This window comes from Sparus aurata, chromosome 12 (assembly GCF_900880675.1).
Source record: "Sparus aurata chromosome 12, fSpaAur1.1, whole genome shotgun sequence".
In the NCBI taxonomy this organism is placed as follows: Eukaryota; Metazoa; Chordata; class Actinopteri; order Spariformes; family Sparidae; genus Sparus; species Sparus aurata.
Window position 1 is genome coordinate 7,694,025 of NC_044198.1, and position 22,769 is coordinate 7,716,793.

Here is a 22,769-nt window from a genome sequence, read left to right on the forward strand (position 1 = left end):
TCTTTCATCAGATGCACTTAATCCTGCCTCCAGTCCAGCCAAATCGGATACTCACCCCCATAAGCATGTTTTTTATGGGCGCCTATAAAACCCCAGAGCGGTCTCTACATGTTCAGATGTGTGGCGGTTCCCACAGTTGAACTGGATCTTCTCCTGGTGGAGTGTGTCATGTGTTAATGTAGTTCAACAATCATCGACTCATCATCCTTTTTTTTGCTTTTGCAGAGCGACCGTCTCCTGATCAAAGGAGGGAAGATCGTGAACGATGACCAGTCCTTCTGTGCTGACATCTATATGGAGGATGGAGTCATCAAGTGAGTGGAAGACACTGTAATAAATACGGACACAGAAGTCATTGTGTTTACCAAGTTTAAATCGGTCCATGTGTCTGACTTTTGTCTCTTCATTATTACGGTACAAAAATCAACATAAAATCTATCAGTCAGCACATTAATAGCACAACATTAAAATGTATTTCCATCTGTAAGTCATTGCACGTATGCACATATATAAAATATGCGGTTAGACAATCTCACTTCAAGGTCTGTATAGTAGTTAACTTCTATCACATGGTCCTCCTCAGCAGATGTCGATGAGTTTTCGCACTGTAGTTGAATCCGTCTCAGGACTTCAGGGAAAACTTGGTGCAATTACTTCTAACGGTACACTGCTGTAGAAAAAACCAACAACCTTAAAACACCACAGAGGACATCATCTACAGACTGAACTTTGAATAACTTATGTAACATTCCTGCCTTTGTTCTATTTTTTGACAAGTGTATTTACATGATCCCAAATGTTTCCAACAATGTTCGAACCCAGAAGAAATCCACAAGTTCACTCAGAGTAACAGTGCGTTTCATTTGCTCGCCTGTCAAACGCCGTCATATCCTCTCTACCTCCTCAAGTTGCCATAACTCCAGAGGAAACATGGGAAACACACGATGACGTGTCAGAGAGCGAGACAGGAAGCCGGTGAAATAACTATTTAGTCGGCCTGTTGCGTCGTTTATATTGCTCACTTGTGATGGAACACGATTGTTAATTTACATCCTTAACGGTGACATTGAAGCCCACAACTCCCATGATCCCATGGTACTTCACAGCATCATCGAACTGTTATTGTTTCGATAGACAGACCCCTAGTGGCAGAAATGACACATTGCGCATTTAAGTACCATGGTTACAACATTCGTCCCCACCCTGACGAGAAAATACATACTTCTTTTTTGCTTGTTGCTGGTTTGGATACACATTTTTGACTTTGTACACGATTAGTGCAATTTTAAATCTGACCAAGTATAAAATCAAAGATGTAATAAAAATATCTGAAATGGGGAACCTTTCCTAATTATGTCAATGAGTTTTAAAATAAAATGCTTAGCATATATAATATATGAGTAATATAAAAGCTTTGTTTTGGCATTTGGTTTAACTAGTTTAATGTGCCGTCTGAATGCTAATGTTTCTCTCTATAACACATGCAAAGTATAAGAGCTGCATCGTTTTTCTCTTCAGACAAATCGGGGAGAACCTCATCGTGCCCGGCGGGGTGAAAACCATCGACGCCCACGGCCGCATGCTGATGCCCGGCGGCATCGACGTGCACACGCGCTTCCAGATGCCGGATCGGGGCATGGTGTCCGCCGACGACTTCTACCAGGGCACCAAGGCGGCGCTGAGCGGGGGCACCACCATGATCAGTAAGTTATTCCTCAGAAATACCCGACTGTTTGCGATTAAAGGCTCGCCCGTGAGCTAATGCGTCGGTTCCCTTCGGAGTCCTCTCTTTTTCTCTCTGAGTGCATCAAAGCGCCTTTCCCCGCAGTGATTCCTCATTCACTGAGCGGCTTTAATTGAAAGTATCTTAATGAGAACAGGAAGGGTGCCAGCCTGGCCTGTCTGTGACCGAGCCAAAATACAAAACCGCCCATCTGCTGCGAGGACTCCGAGCCAGGGAGTCAGATCACTTTCTCTCTGGACAAACAGATACTGTAGATTTAACATTGTAGCACATCCTGTATGGAGACTTTTCTATCTCATCGAGTTTAGACTTCTTATTCCGGCAGCTCTATTTCACATTAGCATAATGTTTCAGATAAATCTCGGGGCTTGGTTCTGTTGTCAGATCCATTTAAATACCCTTAATCTCTAGTCTCATCGCTCTGCCTTGGTGTCAGTCTTATGGTATTACATGTTAACTTGTGACTTAGGGGCTAAATGTAAATAGATTTGGTACAACTGACAGGGATTTTGGTTCTGATTATCTGTACATCACTCCTCAGGCCCATTCAAAAGGAAACCAGACTGTCTAGATAAAACAAGCCAGCGTAATGTAAAAAGATAACAGAGCTAAATGAAGCTGCTCTCTAACACTCGCCCTCCCTCTGCTGACTCAGCAGCTGAACCCTCCTCCACCTCACTGCAGAACAAACACTCCCGGGCGACTCGCGTGTCGTTGTCACCTCGGGCAAAAAAAAAAAAAAAAAAGAGCTGACGGCTGCAGGGTCGGACAGGTCCTGGGACTGGGACGTGAAGTGTGGCAGAACGTCAAGGCAACACACATCGCAGGCGCACAGATGTGACTGCACCAAAAATGGAACGTGACAGAGAGATTGGACAGACGTAGAACAAACATTCAGAACTCAGATTTGAATTACACCACAGATGAGTGTGTTGGTGATCTACTTCAGGTTCGACCTCGGGTGGTCCAGACTTAATAGATGTGGGCTGCCAGTGTTAACGTAGACTGGACTCTGATCCCTCAGATAGATGCAGTTAGGAACACTTGCGGCCACATATGTAACATGCATTAGTGGACTCATGTAATCAGTTTGTTGATTGAAAAATAAGTAAGAAAAACCCTGATCATTTATTTATCATTATGTCTGGTCCATTAGTGTTGGCTTGTTGAATGTATGTAGACAGTATACTGCATGAAGATTTGCTGTTTGTTAATTTAAACTTTTCTGATGAGATAAAATATGTGATGTGATGACGCCACGTCAGACTCTGGGGAAATGTGATGTTCAATTTGAACTATTATCTAAAAGTCAATGTCACAACAACAGATGAACTGAATGAAAATAATTTGCAGCCCTCATGTGAATGCACGCAATTTGCTTTGTCCTCTGCATCAGTATATGCGGATCATTATACCACATTATAGACTACATGTCTTGAACATCAAATTACATCATGAGACCATACATATGTTTGTCTCTGTGTAGTGGGAAATCATGAGCACATTATGGTTTGTACAGAGACATGACTCAGGTATCTGGCAATTTCAAAGCTCAGTCTCCTCCACACGTTAGTTAGAGTTAGTGCACATTTCGACTGCCGGGTGTGAACGGCTCAGTCGCCGTTTTGACTGAGGTGTGTGTGTGTCTGTGTGTGTTCGTCCAGTTGACCATGTGGTCCCCGAGCCCGGCATCAGCCTCATCTCGTCCTTCGAGCAGTGGCGCGAGTGGGCCGACAGCAAGTCCTGCTGCGACTACTCGCTGCACGTCGACATCACCGAGTGGCACAAGGGCATCCAGGAGGAGATGGAGGCTCTCGTTAAGGACCACGGTACGACCACGCCCGACACAAAGTCACATTCTGATTTACTATGATCTTACCCAAAATGTTTGAAACTGTTACTTGCAACCTTATTAGCTAAAGGTCCCATATTGAAGACAATTAGAGGACTTTCTAATGACTTTCTTGATTGTAAAGCAGGTCGAGGTGCTGTGTAAATAGCATGAAAGTATGATGAAAGCACACCTGTGCCTGTAAACGATCTGTCAGGTGTTCGTGAGGTTGTGACACATGTCTCACTTTGCTCCAGTCTTCCCTTTCCCTCGTTTGTTTTTACACTTTGCCATCTTGTATTTCTAGGTGTCAACTCTTTCCTTGTCTACCTTGCTTACAAGGATATTTTCCAGCTGACTGACGCTCAGGTGGGGCCTCCTCTCGTCTCCTTCATTCTTTGTTGTGCCATGTATTGCTGAGAAACATTGCTAGAGATGCTTGATGCCTTATGTAAGGGCCAGATCAAATCAGGGAGGGAGGGAGTTTGTCGCATTGTACCGTTAACAATGACTGCCCTTGCTCAGATGCCGCCGCTCCCACACTAAATCCGATTAGACTGGACTCGTTCTCGAAAACACGAGACCTGCTGCTGCGCATGAATCCAAATTAAATCCACACGGTTAGCCTAATGATCACAAGTGTTACATGAGATATGAGAAGTGACAGCGAACAAATGAATCCACAAAGATGATGCTGTTTACTGTGGAATCCACAGTTGGAACAGACACAAATAACAAAAATCCTTGCTTGTTACAAACTGCTCCTTCGTCCAGAGAGCTCAGCCGGAGTAGCAACTGTGGTCAGAATAAATGCTGGCCTACCAAAGATGTTCACCGCATTAGGGTTTGAATGTGTTTTATCTGGCAACATACGGTTCAGTGGCAATATGTAATAAGTTTAACAAGCAGACAGATAGATTGCTAACCTGCAATAAATCTGACATTATAATACCAAAGAAGTTGGATCACAGTCTTGATTTTGGATCGTACAGCGAGGGTTACAGTGCGAGACTGTTTGTCTTGGCGCAGCGTATCCTCGCACTGATTATCTGTGTGAGTGAGCGCATAATGAAGGCCATGTCTCTTTCCTGACTCATGGTTAGGATGAATTAATCCCACTTGAAAAAGCTGTTTTGAAACACGTCCGTGTTGGGCTCTGCACCTGTGTGAGGAATGCTCGCGGCCCGGTGCAGCCAGAGTTTATCGCTTTCTCTCCCGTGTCAAACTCTGATGGCTCTTTTATTGTTACACGTTTGGCAGCCGAGGCGCGATGACTCATTCAGCACGTCAGTTTTCCTTCGGTCCGTGTTACAGTTTCAGCGTTGCTTCATAAACAATCGGCGCGTGGGAGACTCCCATAGTGTGTGAAAATCAGGGTCAGTGTTTAATTTAACCGCAGAAGTATTCGGGTTATGATCACGGTCTGGCTGAGATGACATTATCTGTTAGGGCTTCACATATCAGTGAAATTAAAGAATTCACGCAATTACAGAAGGTCTGAATGCGACTGCAGTGTCCGTTATTCTGTACTCATAGTTGAAAGAGAGCATGTTTTGTAATCAACAGTTATTAAAGGTGCAATATGTAAGAATTTAGGGTTTCAATCATTCAGAAGTGAACTAAAACTATCAACAGAATGTGAAGTAAAGTGAAGCAGTTCTGACATTATGCCAAAGACATCTCTTTATAGTGTTTATAGCGCAGACATATCTTCTGATGTTAGCATGCTAATCAGCTAGCCGCGAACCTGTAAAGCTCTTTCTCCCAGCGGTCTGAAGCCCCTGTGCTAGTGAACACCAACATTCCCCAAAGTAGTCCAGCTAGCAGCAGAGCGAACAGAGCTAACTAGCTAAGGGTAGCTACATACATGGATGTCTGCCTGTATTTGATGAGCACAACAAAAGGAGAGGGTTTCCAGGATTTAATATTTTGATTTAAACAAAACTAAGAGGCTAGTGTCGTGCTATTGACTGTATTTCAAGCACCATGTTCTACCGTCTTAGGTTTGTTTGTCAGCATGCTAATGTTTGCTTAATAACATTAAACTTAATAATTCTGTTCTGTACTTTTCTCTTTACAAATAGATGTTGGTAAAATACACTTTTAAAGAAAAGATGATGGGAAACAACAATCTGCAGAGCATACCAGCTTTTATTCAGAGAACAGCCAAGGACCATATTCTAATGTAAACAAAATACTAGCTGAATAATAATTCTTTAGTTTAACTAATCAAGTATTCATTAAGACAGCGCACTGACTGTAAGCGTTCTTGAAAAAAAAAAGTACTTTTGAACATTACATAACGTTAGAGAAATCAAAGAAAGCTGGTGTGGACACACAGTGAAAAGCAGAATTCAGGATCTGTCTCACGATATGAAGCCATCATCACTCAACATGACTTCCCTTTGCTGCAGGTGTACGAGGTGTTCAGCGTGATCCGCGATCTGGGAGCCATCGCACAGGTTCACGCCGAGAATGGAGACATCGTAGCTGAGGTAAAGACGTTTCACTCCTTAACAGCTGGAATGTGGACATAAATAAACGCGTGATTTGCTGCTGGATGTCGGCCTTAAATATCATGAAAATAATGGGAAACCAAGCTGTAATCCAAGTGTTTCAAGGCATACACGCTCCTGCACATGACTCAACAACTCACATTTCCACTGTGGTTTGTTTTTTTGTGTGTGTTGTGTATTTAGGAGCAGCGCAGGATCCTGGAGCAGGGCATCACCGGGCCTGAGGGACACGTGTTGAGCCGTCCTGAGGAGGTAAGACAGACTTTCAGCACTGTGGACACTGACTGGATTTCTGGTGTAAAGCTGATTTCACTTTTGGGAAGTGAGGAATCACTTCATCTCACAGCGGCGTTTGAAGAAGTCCTTTCTTTGCTTTCCAGCCTTCGCAGCTGTTTGTGTTCAGTTGCTTGACAGGCCGCGGTTGTCTCACTGTCTTGGCAAACACTTAGAGACATCCTCTTCAGGCTCACCTGCATGTGTTTAATGTGAATTTCCTGTTGGGAAACCCAGGATCAGAGCATGTCCTTTGCATGAATCATTGCTGTTACTCATGAACACCTAGATGTGGCAAGAAAGTAGAGAACGACATTTGAAACATGACTCATGGCAGTTGTGTTTATTGCGGAAACCTCTTCTTATGATCTTCTAATTCCTAAAATAAGCACAGATGAACAATCACCAAATCTGTTGAATCAACAAGTTAGCTGTCATTCCCGCAGTGCGATCAGCATTCTGACCAGAACCAAAATGAATTACAGGTGTGGAAACATCCTCAGACTGGCAAACATCTGACCAGATGTGTTCATCAACAGCAGTAATACAATGCTTTACATTCAACATGTGTATCAGTGACATCAGCTGTGTACAGGCCTGCGAGCGAGGTCTGTGAACGTCTGGTGTGTTTTGGATTTGATGATACACTGAATATTTTTTTGGCCTTTTATCGGCTTTATTGACAGAACAGCTGAAGATATGATAGGAAACAGAATGAGAGAGAGGGGGAGTGACAGGCGGCAAAGGGCGCCCAGGCCGGGACTCGAACCCGGGACGCCACAGCGAGGACAAAGCCTCTGTACACAGGACGCCCGCTCTACCAACTGAGCCAAATGGCGCCCTGTAACACTGAATATTCACAGGAGATATTTTTAGCTTCAGTTTGACATTTTTACGGGAGAGATTTTTTCTGGGTTTTTCTGGGTCAGGCCAGGTTGTTTAAGACTTGCTGTCTTTCTTTGTTTTGAGTCCCTCAGGACTGATTGCAGGGGATTCAGATCGCCTGTGTGCAGGTGAGGAGACAGACTCCTGATTGAGGATTGGAAGCAGCTTGGGACATAGCCCTCCCAGCCAATCGTGGTGTGATGACACCCTTTTTTGTAAAGGCTTAAGAGAGGTGGGAAATGGCGCGCTGGTGGCTCTCACCCTCATTCTGAATCTGTCCCTGACCCTCACATCGCCAGCCAGAAACTCTGGTCTGTTTAGGCCCTATTGGATTTTCTTTGGGAACCCCTTAAAACCCAAGGCCCTATACATTTTCAGTATGACGTGTTATTTCCCTGGGGCTTGTAGGAGGCATTTCTTGGTTATATCCAGAAGAGGCATTTGTTTATTGGGCACTTCCCCCTCGTTTTTCATGTTTTTTGTTTATATTTTTATGTAGGTTGGGCTCGCCTGTAAGCAAAGACAGTACTGCCACACCCTAATACTTTATTTTATTAAAGATATGATGTAGGTAAAGGAACCTTATTACAAGTACACTTTTACTTTTTGTGCTTAATTCAAAGCATATTTTAAATGTGCTTTTAAGAAGTGTGCTTTGAAAAGAGACGTCATAAAGTTCAACTTGAGAATACTTAAATATACTGATTCAACAATGAGTTAAGGACAAGTGGTATATTAACGTCTCTTTGCAAAACACTATTGGTATGTTTTCTTAAGTGTGTGTGTGTGTGTGTGTGTGTCCTGCAGCGATTAAGCAGTAAAGTGGAATAATGAATAATCTCTCACTGCCCTGCAGGAAGTTGCAGTAGCAAGCTGTTCCCGCTTGGTTAAATCAAATCTTGATTGTGATCCAAACGGCTTTTATTTTTAGTGACTCACAGAATGTTTATTAGAAACCTCAGACAGAGTCAGACAAAAAAGGACGTCCAGAAATGCCTGAAGAAGAAAGCGGGAAAAAAGGCGCTAAGATCCAAAAGGCTTTTAGACGTGCAGTTCTCTCCTGGAACTGTTTGTTGATGTTTGTCATTAAGAATCACAATCCTGCCATCTCGTCTTTCAAAAGCCTCTGCCAAAGTTTTATTAAGTGGTTTACCATGTTTTTGTTGCTATGGATGGAAAACAGTTTTTTAATGAAAGTAATGCATCAGTTTGACATCTTCGAAAGTGATGCTTCTTTCTTCTTAGTTCTTTGCATTTCACATTTTGCAGAGAGGTAGATGAGAGGATTGATACCACTCACATCTGTACAGTAAATATAAAGCTACTGCCAGCAGCTGGTTAGCTTAGCTTAGCACAAAGACTGGAAACAGTCAGTAGATGACACCTTACGTCTTGTTTTTTAATTGTACAAAAACCAAAGTGGTTCTTACTGTTTCCAGTTGTTATGCTAAGCTAAGCTCAGCTAAGCTAACTGTGTGCGTGAAGATGGTATTGATTTTGATTTACTTTGGACTGAGAAAACATGGGTAATTTTTGTAGTAAGAATAGTGGAAATGTAGGAAGAAGAAAGCGGGTCAAACTGTCCCGCTGAGGTCGCTCATATGAAAACTCATCTCTTCTCCAGGTGGAGGCCGAGGCTGTAAACCGCTCTGTGACCGTGGCCAACCAGACCAACTGCCCTCTCTACATCACCAAGGTGATGAGCAAGAGTGCTGCTGATGTCATCGCTCAGGCCAGGAAGAAGGGTGAGACTCTACAGCAAAGCCTCAGTCTTGTCCGCTAGTATTGACGCCAAATTTGCACAATTATATCGAGGGTTTGAACTATAAAACAGCTACTTTTTAATGCCCAGTTTACAACAGTCCACATCACATAGATGAAACAAACTCTAGAAGTATAGTGTCTGGTGGTAAAATGGGACTGGACTTTCAGGTACCGTGGTCTACGGAGAGCCCATCACTGCTAGCCTGGGAACAGACGGCTCTCACTACTGGAGCAAGAACTGGGCCAAAGCAGCCGCCTTCGTCACCTCCCCTCCTCTGAGCCCCGACCCAACCACACCAGACTATCTGAACTCCCTGCTGTCCTGGTAAGACCCAAATCATTCAAACTGCACATCCAGTGAAGAGTGACTTAATTGAAATATTGGACTGTGTGTTACAACTGACTTCATTTGATGCACAATCACCAATGGACACAACGTCCCTCCTGTCCTCTTCTTCTACACCTTGGCCGTCTGTTTAGCGGTGACCTGCAGGTGACAGGAAGTGCACACTGTCCCTTCAACACTGCCCAGCGCGCTGTGGGCAAAGACGACTTCAGCTTGATTCCTGAAGGAGTCAACGGCACTGAGGAGAGGATGTCTATCATCTGGGACAAGTGTGTGGTACGTATACTGATAATTTCATTTGTCAAATGAAACAAGGAGTGGGAAATCTGAATAAAAGTCCTCTTTAAACTGGCATTATGTCATTTTGGAAAATAAATTCAAACTCTAATATTTACAATATTACTAATAAAACAAATTCTGAAATGTATATATTTTCCATAACTGAATAAACAAGCTGTTCTGAGAGTAAAATAAAGTCCCTAGAAGACTGTTTGAAGCGAGAATGGTGGCATGGTCCGCCACATATAAACAAAGTAAATAAGTATGAAATTGTGTTGTCCTTTCAGGCCACTTTGTTTATTCAGTAATGAGTTTATGTAGTTTCTTTGGGCATTCTCTGGCAATATTTAGTGCTAATTAGCAAATGGTAGCATGCTAAACAAATTGTGAACCATGTAAATATAATCAGCTAAAAATTAGCACATTAGCATTTTCACTGTAGGCATGTTAGCATGCTTGTATTAGCATTAAGCTCAAATCACTGTTGTTCAGGGTCACAGAGCTGCTAGTGTGAGTAGAGCAACTTGACAGTGTAATGTAAATGCATATCAAGTATGAAAAATTGCATAAACAAATCAATGTTAACATTAAAAATCCAGCAGTCCACACTGAGCAAGATTAGAATAAACATGCGAGGAAGCCACAGAGGTGGTCAGGACAAGTGAGACCAGCTTACAGTAGCACAGGGAGCCCTGAACTCTTCTCACTCTCTGCTCTGATTTATTTCAGGTGACGGGTAAGATGGATGAAAACCAGTTTGTGGCAGTGACCAGCACCAACGCCGCCAAGATCTTCAACCTGTACCCCCGCAAGGGCCGCATCGCCGTGGGCTCAGACGCTGACCTGGTGCTGTGGGACCCAGACATGACGAAGATCATCTCCGCCAAGAGCCACAACTCGGTATGTAGTTCATACGATGACAATGATGAATCTTTACGTCAAATATTAAAGCTACCATGTGTGTAATTTATGCGTGATCGGTGTCTGCGTGAGAAATAATGGTTGAGCAGAATACTAAAACAGAAATCGACAGGAGTACATAAAATGTTATGTAACCATAACAATTAAACAAGTTAACAGTTAAGACGATGCAGTGGGAAGGCTGCAATATAGGCTGGCTGTTAAACAAGCTTCAGTCAGCAGCAATAAGCGGTTAATCTGGTGATATGCTGCCCTGTATATGTTGTGAGTGTGAATTCAACAAGGTGCCAAGGACCCTAGTTGGAAACACACTATTGTTTGTTAGCATCACAACTTCTTTTCTTAAAAGGATACAAACTAGAGCCACAGAACCAGAAGTATGTGAATGTAACAAGAGTGTCTAAATGTAGATATGGAGGCCACAAATGTAACATTACTCTCAATTCAAACGAGTGGTATATATAAAGGTGCCTAATGTAGGAATTATAGGGTGAAACATTAAAACATGTTCCAAAATACCAACAGAATGTGAAAAGATGTCTCTATTGTACTGAAGTTAGCATGCTAACCAGCTAGCCCCTGACCTGAAATCCTCTGTTCTCCCAGCTCCTGTGATAGTGTTGTCAACACCAACACTCCCCTGCTAGTCCCACTTGTTGCACTGCGAACGGAGCTAACAAGCTAACACTGTTTGTGTAGATGAAGTCAAGCTGGCCAATTCTTACTCATTGCACACTAACAAAAGCAAGTGAGCTAGTGATTATACAAGAAATGCTTCTAAGATTCATACAAAAACACATGTAATATGTGATAATGATTAACAGTAAAGAAGACAGTCAGTGTAATTGATACCAGCCAGAGGAGCGACCGCTTTATTGGTCCACTCTCGGCTGTATGACTGTTACTGCAGAACAGGGTGTGGGCCTCACACGGCGTCGAGGGAGTGATGTCATACTTGAAATCTGCCAGAGAGCTGGAACACATCGGTTCCGATTGTTAGCAGGCAGATCGCTGCATATGTGTGTGTGTGTGTGTGTGTGTGTGTGTGTGTGTGTGTGTGAGAGACAGAAACTATAGCTGTGTACGTTCTTGGAATCTGTCATGTTCTCTGGTTTCCTTTTATTCCGCTTAGTCAGAGAATGATGGATTAACGTTCATTGGAGAGACTGCTCACTCTGAGTGTATATATGTGTGTGTGTGTGTGTGTGTGTGTGTCACAGGATAGCCCAGCCCACTGGTGATCTCATTTGAGGCTCTCAGATTCAGAGAGAGTCACCAGATTGCCATGACCTCAGCCTTAGCTACGGTAGCGTTTAGGAGAGAGAGCAGTCATCCAGCTTCCAATTTGGTCACATAGAAACCCTTCTTGTCCACACACACACACACACCCAAACACCAGCACCACCCACACGACCCCGTTTCTCCTTCTCCTTCCTCTGGCTTGAGAGCTCGGGCCCGTGTGCCACATCAGCTGGGCTTCCCGACGATTAGCTTTGCTTTCTTTGCTCCCATTAAAAGCCGGCGGGAACTCTTTAAACTCTGCGTGAGTTTAATCAGTTAAGCTCCTCTCACAAGTGCACTTCAATCCATAAACATCCTGGCATCATGTGTGAACACAAACGAGAAGTCAATCAACAGATTGCTCTGACAGTTTTTTAAACACTGAGGGAAATTTCCATAAATCATTGAAATAAAAGCGGCAACATTCCCAGATACGACGTGTGCTGCAGGGAGGTTACCTCATCCGTGTGATTGGGGGGGGGGAAATATCAGCAGGAGAGGATGATTCACTGTAACTCTGCTTTGAAGATATTTTCTCCGATGATTTGTTATCTGCATTTGCGTTAGAAGTTACAAGCAGCTGTAATAAAACATCACAGGGGCACAGCGGGCGAGCGTCAGACAAGAAGTTCTTCTTTTTTTGGCAGTTGCTACGCATCTGCCTCGCCGTTAGCTGCAGCTCTTTGGAAGATCCATGTGAAGTAAATTGTCCAATCAGCCATGAGACATTAGAGTAGAACTTAGACTGTGAATGATTTACAAAAGCGTCCTAATCAATAAATACTCAGTATGTTCATACTTAACCCTCCCTCTCCCCTGCAGACCGTGGAGTACAACATCTTCGAAGGCACAGAGGTGCGTGGCGGGCCTCTGGTGGTGATCAGCCAGGGCAAGATCGTCCTGGAGGAGGGGAACCTCCACACCACCGAGGGCTCGGGACGCTACGTGGCCCGAAAACCCTTCCCCGACTATGTTTACAAGAGGATAAAGGCTCGCAGCAGGGTACAGTACCGCCTTTCAAACCTCGTCTAGTGAGGCTGTGGTTTTGTTGGAGGAAGTCAAGTACTTTTCTCAGTGATTTACGGTTGTTTTATAGAGCGTTTTAAGGACGACGCTGCTTGTTACATGAACCTTATTCATTTTCCCTGCTGTGACTGTTTCTCTAACATGCAGCTGGCTGAGCTGAGGGGTGTACCCAGAGGACTGTACGACGGTCCGGTCTGCGAGGTGTCGGTCACACCTAAAGCCATGACTCCTGCCTCCTCCGCCAAGACCTCGCCTGCCAAGCAGCCCAACCAGCCCGTCCGTAACCTGCATCAGTCTGGATTCAGCCTATCTGGTCAGTCAGTCCATGATCATCTCTATGACGACACATTAAAGGAACTGTTCCATTTTGGGGGGGGGGGGATTATTCACCCAAGCCTCCATTTTGGATGACTTTAAAAACAGAAGTTCCAAGCAAAAATACACCCAGTAATTGTTAAGATTTGTTTGAAAAATGTTTTAGAATACGTGAGGCTAGGCTTACACGCATAAAGCGCGACATCCTCAGCATGGAGAAGATGTTTTTCCCTGCTGTGGAGTAGTGCCCGCTCCTTTGATGCTGTTAACATCCTCAATGGAGCTTAGCTACGCCGAGTTCACCATTCAGGACATCTTCTAAATGCCTGCAGATGCATAAAGAGCAGCATTCAGGAAACGTGTCAAAGGAACCAGCCACACAGTTGTGTTTGAGCGAAAGAAATGTGAGCCATATTCAATCCATTTAACGGTCACAGTAAGGAGTACTGACTACTGTGACAAAATGACAGATGACGAATGACAGAATCGACTCCCCACACAGTGTCTGTGAAGGTCACTTGGGTTAGCCGAGTTAGCAAAACTGCTCAGTTTTCGTGAAGCTCGGCCTACATTAACTTTATTTAGCCATATTTGGAAGGAAGTTAGCTCTTTTCTCTTACAATCATTGTTTTACATTTTTGTATTCAATTCATTAAAACCCCTATGATGAGGTTCTGCTTCGTCAAAAGAAATTATACAGTATGAGGAGATGAGCCTTTGTGTATCACGTGAAGTTCAAATGGTCCAAAAACTGTGATCCAAACTCTTTCTTAGCTGAATGTAGCTACTGGGGACTGATGGGTGAATTTACCGCAATAATTCAACACACATAAGCAGGGAAGAGTGAGCTGTTTGTGTGTGTAACATAAGCTAACTGCTAGCTTGTAGCCTGCATTTCTAAAACTTATTTTCAGGCATATTGTTACAGTAGTTTGTTCGGCCATTTCTCACATTGTCATCCACCGTCGACGAGCTTTTTGCGTTTTGTGACAGTTGACCCAATTTCTTAATTCCTACAAAAAAAGATTGGTGTCACAAGCAGGCTAATTAGCATCTGGTACCATCTTTAGTTGCATCGACGTAAAACACATTTGCCGGCCGGTTATGATGAGGCCAAGAATTAAACATTTCCAAATTGAAAAATAATAAAATAAGCTGCTTCAACCTGTTGACAATGTATTTTTGCACAGTTTAAACACACATAGACTTAGACTTGATTAATAAACCCAACCTAGGTAGATTTGCTAACTACCTTTTGGTACCACCTTAACTGCAACAACAGAAAAGTGCCGCTTTCTTTTCAAATGATGAGAAATAAAAGAAGCCGCAAAATAACTGAAAAGACAACTTCTCCTTCGCTCTCCCAGGTGCCCAGGTTGACGACAACATTCCTCGCCGGAGCACCCAGCGCATCGTGGCGCCACCGGGCGGCAGGGCCAACATCACCAGCCTGGGTTAGAGCTCCGCCCCCCCCTCGGCCGCTGAGGGAGGAAATGAAGATCCGAGGATGGACGGCCAACGGGAGCTGAGAGGCGGAGAAACGTCACGCCACGGCATCTAGGAGCCGAAACCCTTCACAGCGCCCGAGCTGGGCCCCTCCGTCAGCCTCGATCGTTCACCTCCTCCTTCGCTGCCCTCCACGTTCCCACTCTCCTCCTCCCCCGAACCCTGATCCTAGAGGACACAGTTAGAAACAAAAAAACGAGAAAAAAAAAGGTCTGCCTCATACGATGAAAAAAGAGAAAAAAATGAAAACACACCTTATTTGAGCACTTTTGACTGCATTATTTAGATGGGTTTTTTTTTTATACCGTACTTTCTCCCTGCCATGTATCCTTTTGATGTTCGGTTCACTGTTGTTTTAATAGAGGGGTCGAGTGAGATTAAAATGGATTGATACAGTTGAGAAAAAGACGATCATTTTCATTGGGGATGTCCGCCGTGTTTTTGTCCGTTCCTTTCATTGTGGGAGTAGTAGGAATGGAGCGTGGGTACAAAAACCAGTACGTCTCGCTTTTCCTAAATAGGCCAAACGGTAGGTTGCCTGAAATTGAACAGTCTTTACAGTTGTTTTTTGCAGCTGACTAGAATCTGATTTGTTCCTCAAGCTGTTGACTATCTGTGATTTATATTAAGTTGCATTTCAATTGCTTAAGTTTCCAGTGCACTGCATCTGTCAAACACTGCTCCTATCAATATCGGATTGATTAGTTGCCAGGGGGGGACGGCCTTAAGATTTGAGAAACTGAACAACACAAGGATCTTTTATTAGGGTTATTGACTCTCTCGCTGCACTGGCTCTCATCTTATGTTTTCCCACCCGTGGCTTCGCCGAGGTACTTAAGTCGAAAAACATCTTCCATATTTGGCAGCTGCCTTACAGATTGCGAGTCCCGCGGAGCAGAAGGAACCTTGGCAGGTAGTAAATTGAGCTTTATGCCTCATCTCTGAGCATTAGGGCATCGTTAAGTGTGAGAACTGAAGGAATGATTCAGGGCGGAAAAGAGAAAAGCTTGTACCCACTGTCGCTTCAAATCTCAACCTTTCCTCGCCTTATTCTCTCTCGATGACATCCCATTAGAGAGCTTTAAGAAGTGCAGCTACCTTATTTTTTCCGGCTTTCTTTTTTATTTTTTGCATTCCTGTTCATCGTAAAGGTCCAAATTCCAAGTGATTGACAGCTGTTCATAACCGTCCGTCACCAAACAGTGCATTTAAAAAACAGAATGTCTCTCCTCCTCCAAATGTGACTGTTTTATACTCATCGAACTCCCTCTTTCCTTTCTACTCTTTATGTGCCTGAACCCACAGAAGTTGTACTGATAGTTTTGATTTTTGTTCTTGTTTTGTTATTCTTATCGAGGTAAGTGAAGGATGTAAGATAAAAAAAAAAAAGATGTAAGATAGCCAGGATTAACCGATTCAAAGGTGCCAGATTTTGCGCTTTCATAGGGCCTATCCTGTCGGTAGAGCCCCTGTCGAGGCGAGAAATGCTCGATATCTTGAAATGTTCTAATGTTTTAGAGTTTTTAACTTGTTGTCAAACTGCTTTTTAGTGTCATTCTGTAACTAGGTGCCTAAGGGCTGAGCACTATTGATTTACGCTTGAAAGTAGACATGAGCTAATGTACTTCTGACTAGTGTGCAGTGTTGATGTGTGAGGGATGGGACACGCACAGCGGGCTCCTGTACAGCGGCACACCTTACTGTTGTGGACGTGAAGGCGCTCCTGGCTGTGCTGAGCGCTCAGATGTTGTTGCTCCTTTTTTTTCTTTTTTCTTTTTTTTTGCATGATCTGGTTTTCGTTAAGCCAAGCAACCGATTTCCTGTGTTGGTTGTAATGTCAGAGAGGTCTTGGCCACCAGTCACCATCTTTCTTCCCCTATGACTCAACATGGAGCAACAAGCTCACGCTGACAAGGACATAGCCAGGGACCAGTTACACAAATGTAGATTGAGGCTGGTCTTAAATTCCTTTGTCGGAAGAAGACCATCCCCTGCAGAGACCTACTTGTGCTGTAGGAGCACATGAGCGATAGCTTTAGCTTTAGTTAGCAATTGGACACATCCGTTGATGTCACAAGACATTTGAAGTCTGGCTTGAAATGAGACTTAAAGGTGCAATATGTTTGTCGAATTTTAGTCGAAAAAATTCAAATATTAACTCAAATTATCAACGGAATGTTGAAGAAAAACCAAATTTGACATTGTGACGTCTGTGTATTGTGTCGCAGAGATATCTACGGAAGTTAGCGAGCTAACAGGCTGTCCCTGGCCCGTCTCGGTAGCTGCACGGCTAACTGAGCTAACTGGATAACGGTAGCTTCAGTAAGTCAGCAGTCAGAGGTTAATCTGGTGATATGCTTCCACCTGTTTGCCTTGAGTATGAATTTGAGGAGAAGCCAGTTCTTACATATTGCACCTTTAAAGGCATGATATGTAACATTTCCGCATTAAAAAATGTCTAAAAAACCACAACTAGACCTATGTCATACATTTCATTGAGTTGTGCACTTACATTTTCCCCAAATACTTCCAACAATGTTAAAACCCTGAGAAATCTATGATTCAGGAAATCCCTGAATGACACGGCAGAAAGCGAGGAAGGAAATTGGTGCTAGCTAGCTAGCTACGAGGACAACAACTCCCATGATCCCCTGCGTCTTTCGTTATCATTTTGATCGAGAGACCCCAAGCAGTAAAAATTACATACTGTGCTGACTTGTTGAAGTTGAAGTGTGTCTTCATGCAACTGGCCCCTGACTCGCTCACTCACACATACATGTATCCGTACCGACATTTACACCTCTGTGATTGTGCTTTCAACCTCTCTGATCTGGCCTCGGTCCTACAGAAGGCAAAGTCTGTCCGCGTTACAGATGGTGTATCTATTTAAAGCATCCCGAACAGGGGAGACGTAACAAATGCACGTCTCTGAAGCATTCACAGATGAAGACCAGATAGCGCCGGGGAAATGGATACCCGGCAGCCCGCACGTCACACAGCAAGGGTGTGTGGGAAATCACCCCCTCTGTCTGACTGTTAAACCTCGCGCTGATACTTACAGCTCGTTCCCGCTCCCCTCGCTCCTTCACTGCCACTGCACTGAAGCCGCCGTCGCAACTCGGCTCTCGTGAGAGGAATAGTGGAGTGTGTTCTCGCTCGTCCTCGCAGTTCGTCCGTATCCGTCTTCCTCCACTCCTTTCATTCCTCCCACCCTCCCTCCGTCTCTCCCCGGGCCTCATTTGTTGTTTCTGGCTGTTGCCCGTGGCGACAGACCCCTCCACTCTCACAGGGTTCTGCTTTTCTTGTTTGTCATGGCAACCCATCCTGACCTGGTGCTATTAGTACAGCTTTGCGCCTGCCTGCACACACACGCACGCACGCACACTCACGCACACACACACACACGCACGCATGCAGACACACGTTTTTATAATTATTCTGTGACAGCGCTGCACCACTTCAACTAAAATTCTGTGCTGAGTTGCTTGGAATCCGGACCCCGTTGCCGCTTGAAAATAATCTATTAAGCGTTGAAAGCACACTACAGAGTATAGTCGAGACACACACACACACACACACCCACACACTCACACACACTCTCTCAAACATCAAACAGCCGTTGCCGTGATGCAGCACCCACGCCTGAGGAATTGACTCGGATATGAAAAAGCAGCTGTCAGCGCTGGCATCCTCGCCGTGTCCCATGCCTCCTCGATTGACACACACTGAAAACACACACTTATACTCCTTTAATGCTCTGTCAGCTTGGATGCTTTTCTATGCCATATTATGCTAATGATATATGAGTGACATGTATGTACGCTACGTGCTGCAGACTGAGAGGAGCCTCCCCTCCGTTCTGAGGTTGTTGAACACCTTCTTGCTCCCGAACCCTTTCGTCCCCACCCCGCCACCCTCACCCCCACCTTTCTCTGTAAGCCTCTCCCCCTTTGTGAAAGTGAAACTGTGTGATGGTATTTGTCTTGGTGGCTGTGGGGTTTCTGGGATGCTTGCTCACTATGGAAAAAGTGTCAAATCCCGTGGATGGTGATGTAAGAAAAAAAAAAAAAAAAAAGACGCAAAAAAAAAAACCCAAAACAAAACACAAGGACTTCAAAGAATTAAAAAAATGAGGAAAAAAAGGAACAAAACGTCTGTTTGTCTTCTTTTTCCCTCCGACATGTTTTATGTAAGACGCTGTCTGTGAGTCATTAAATGAAAGAAGGGAAACAAGCACACAGATAAAAACAGGGAAACAATCTGACAACTTCGCTTGCAAGGAGTTTTTTGTAGTGAGCTACCTCAAACAAACAAAATAACTGCCTCTTTGGGAAAATAACTTTTTGTGTGGTTTGGTTCTGATGCTAGACGGTGTCGACAGAGAGACAAACAGGATGATGGAATCGCATCTGGCAAAGGTTTTGGCCCCCGCCGGTTACATCACGCTCCAATCGGACCGCGCACATGCTATAGAGTTCAGAGGTTTGCATCATGTATTTGTCCAAAATACATGGGCCTCTTTGAACAGCGCTGAGTCATAAGTCTTTCTGACTGTGACAGTGTTTGCACTTGATCTCCACTTTCCGACTGAAAACACCGTAGTAAACACAGATGTCGTACAGTAGTTTTTCTTCGTGGTTTAAAGAAAGAAAGCCACAGAAGCAAACATGACAGGACAAGCCTGGAGCAGACAGAGAACGTGGATCCAAAACTAAACTTACGAACAGTACTGACACAGTCTTAAAGTGTTTGCATGCTTCAAACGAACCAGGTCGATGTGATATCCACCCCTGTGAGACAAACTCCAATGACAGTAGAAACTATTTGAAATGGCACAAACACTTATCACAACGCCCACTTTTATCCTGATGTTCAGCCCAGTCGCTTCAATAGATCGCATGCGCACGACGCCTCTTTAAAATTCAAAATTGCGTGCAGAACAGACGCCAAAGTCCAGCTTTCCGTGCAGGTGACTCTAATCGCTCCCTGTGAAGTCGTGTGCAGAACAGATGTGTCCAAACGTCACGCATGAAAAAATGCCAGAGGATGTTGGATAAAAAGCTAGCACGTCTGCGTAGGGAAGAGTAGGACAAGCAAATACAATACAGGACTTTCACCTCGGACACTGGTGTTAGGCTGAGGGTGACGCCAAAAGTCATCTGTAAGTTAACAGATGAAACATCAACCATCAAATCTGACAAAGTAAAGTCAACTGTTGAGGTTCACGTGTATTTGACTGAGGTTACATGTGTCACGTAACTTGATATAAATGTATTTCCTTATTTTAACCCAAAGCGTGATCTTTTAATAAAAGATGTGTTTATTTTTGTCACCCACTACCTGCACACAGAAAAACCCTGCGGAAACCGCTCACCTCAAAACGACCAAGTATGGTAGACTAATCGTTTTAATTTGCTAAACCGTTTTAGCTTGTGAAACTTGATATGTTAATAATCACTTTATCACATTTTTTTTGTGAGTAAAGTCAACTTAACCAACTGCAAACCTGCACTTTGGTGTGCGCACTGCAATTTGAAAGGGTAAATGTGTGTTATTTGTGCTCAGATTGATGCGACCTGGTGACAAGGATGGTTTCTTTGAAGGATGTTCAAACACCGTCGTCTTTGACGCCCACGCACACGCACGCCTCTGCTGTCAGACGATACAATGAGCACTCCGCCTGAAGCGGCCTTGATTTTTGATCTGAACGGTTTTGAACTGGCAACAGACACTTTGGAAACATAATTGAATCAACTCCATCATGTAGCCATTGCAAAATCAACAGGGGCACTAATGTTGTTTTGTAACAATATTAAAATTTTAATATTTACAGTATTAACGGGGTAATAATACAAACTTGGAAATATTTATTTTTTCCATAACTGAATAAACAAGCTGTCCTCAGAGGAAAAATAAGGTCCTCAGATCACTGTTTGAGGCAAAAAAGGTGGCAGGGTCCGCCACATATAAAGAAAGTAAAACAGTATGAAACTGTGTTGTCCTTTTAAAGGTCAGTTTGTTTAATCCGTTTATTCAGTCCCGGAAACAAAGATCAGCCAGTGAGGATCTTTCTCCTCTGATTATAATTTCTTTCCCAAAACTCCAAAGTGCTCCTTCAAACTGAACACTGTGATTGGCGGTCTCCACCTCTGAAGCGGCTGAGTGCTGACTCTGTCAAAGTCAGACCGTCCTGTCCTGAACTCAGTGAGGCCGTCTGAGACCTTCTGTGTGCTGTTAAGTGTGTTTCCCGTTGACAGGCTCAGACATTAAGGTTAGGTTAGGTGACCCGGAAAGGCGAAATTGCGCGTAGGTGCGAATGTGTTTTCTTTCCTGTCTGTTAGCCCCTGTGACAGACAGGCCTCGTGCTCGGTGCATGCTGGGACAAGTCTCCGGCCTGACCGAATAACCAGGTCACATAAAAACTGCTCATCTGACAGCTCACTCCAGCAGGGTGGTGACGTCACAACCACCATGGACCACTGTGTTACTGCGTGCTGTATGCAGCAAACCAGTACAGGGAGGGTTCATTAAATATTAGCCCACTAGGTGGCAGTGCTGCCATCTTGTTAACTCGCCTCTCCTCGCCTCCTCTGCCACCGTCTTGTGGGATCTCCTTATCATTTCAGTAGTGAGTCTGCCTGTATAGCACACCTTCCGCTGCTGTTATCATAAATCACTCATATTAGCGCATTTACTGTCCTAAGAGTAAAACGCATCAACTTTAAAAATACGTCAGTCGCAGTAAAATTCGCGTTGGATTGATAGAAAATTAGCCACAATTAAAAATGTGGTAACCGTCTACACCGACCTGCCGGGCCCCGCTCCCGAGAGCTTTCAAGCAGAAAAACCCACAATTTCCTGAACTGCAGTGAATTAAAACTATTTCCAACATTAAAGCGTTTCTTCGACATCAGAAGCGCTTTCATGTTCGCTCCTCTGAGGCACATGGGGGAAAGTGTGAGGCGAGATGACAAAATATACACTGAATGTAACAACAGATTTAAAAAGAGGAGGTATGAATTGTGTTTTCCTCTCGTTTGGCTTTAGGGTTGGAATCGTAGCTTGCATTTCAAAAAAGGCAAACGGTCAGAGGCCAAACTCCAGTTCACCTGCACTTCCTTCAGGAGAGATTAGTCTTATTCAGGAAACTAGTGCATTGCCCGTAGGAAACATGTATTCCTATGGAAAAGTGGGAGGTTAAGTAGCTTTTTCATGGATGGCCAAATGAAGCTGTGTTTGAAGGTGGGACGTCAGGGATATTACTGGCTGTTTTTGAGTACTTTTGATTATACCATTATATTTCACCTTACAACTATTTACCTTGCCTTGTTTGGTGTCATTATTTTCAGCACAACCTCACATGTGTGACTGTACAGTTATTTTTTTCATTTTGACATATTATATTAACACTATGGACCTAAAATCACAAAATAACATAAAATCAGAGTAGGAAAAAGTAAGATTTTTTACTGTGAAAATCGCAAACAGTTTAATGAACCAATTTTGCATTAGTTATAATGCAAATATAAATTGTTGTTTGCTAAATTTGTGCATACGTTTTTGAAATTTACAAATTTATATGTAACTATTGACATTTAAATGCAGGCAATGCCTCAGGCTCCTCAGCTCATTCCTGCCTGCTCCACATTCAACAATTCACCTCCTTATTTTGACTCACAACTAAAAAAAACCCGACTACACTGAACACCATATAACACACTAACTATACACTCCAAACACGCTAAATGTCACAAATCTCTCAACTCTCAAAACTCACTATCTCTGTCGCTGTCTGTATCACCGCTTGCGTCCCTTCCACAACGTTCCCTGTTCCTCAGCAACCAAACTTGCTGCTTGGACACTTTCATGATAAAGGCCATTTTTTACCGTTTCTTCCTGCACCAGACACAAAGCAAACGTGACGGCAATGTTTGCACAAAAGCGTGGCGAACATTATTTACCCTGCGTCCGGTCCATCGCCTCGGGAGGTGCGCCGTGTAGCTAGCTAGCTACACACGAACATCCACAGATTCCGATTCCACTTTGTTGTCCGCGTGTCTCCGGATCTCCTCAGACCCGAAC

General features: G+C 43.9%; 1 protein-coding gene across 2 annotated transcripts in view; it reads left to right on the top strand.

Moving 5' to 3' along the window:
• Positions 1 to 18,778, top strand: part of dpysl2b (dihydropyrimidinase like 2b) — a 35,203-nt gene extending 16,425 nt beyond the window's left edge. For both annotated transcript variants that reach the window (XM_030435310.1, XM_030435311.1), the window contains exons 2-14: positions 226 to 314; positions 1,519 to 1,703; positions 3,409 to 3,573; positions 3,883 to 3,944; positions 5,990 to 6,070; positions 6,275 to 6,343; positions 8,874 to 8,994; positions 9,182 to 9,338; positions 9,494 to 9,635; positions 10,368 to 10,538; positions 12,663 to 12,842; positions 13,014 to 13,179; positions 14,549 to 18,778. In XM_030435310.1, the coding sequence (XP_030291170.1) occupies positions 226 to 314; positions 1,519 to 1,703; positions 3,409 to 3,573; positions 3,883 to 3,944; positions 5,990 to 6,070; positions 6,275 to 6,343; positions 8,874 to 8,994; positions 9,182 to 9,338; positions 9,494 to 9,635; positions 10,368 to 10,538; positions 12,663 to 12,842; positions 13,014 to 13,179; positions 14,549 to 14,640 (1,680 nt within the window). In that variant the 3' untranslated portion in view covers positions 14,641 to 18,778. The remainder of the gene's footprint in view (positions 1 to 225; positions 315 to 1,518; positions 1,704 to 3,408; positions 3,574 to 3,882; positions 3,945 to 5,989; positions 6,071 to 6,274; positions 6,344 to 8,873; positions 8,995 to 9,181; positions 9,339 to 9,493; positions 9,636 to 10,367; positions 10,539 to 12,662; positions 12,843 to 13,013; positions 13,180 to 14,548) is intronic.
• The last annotated feature ends 3,991 nt before the right edge of the window (positions 18,779 to 22,769 follow it).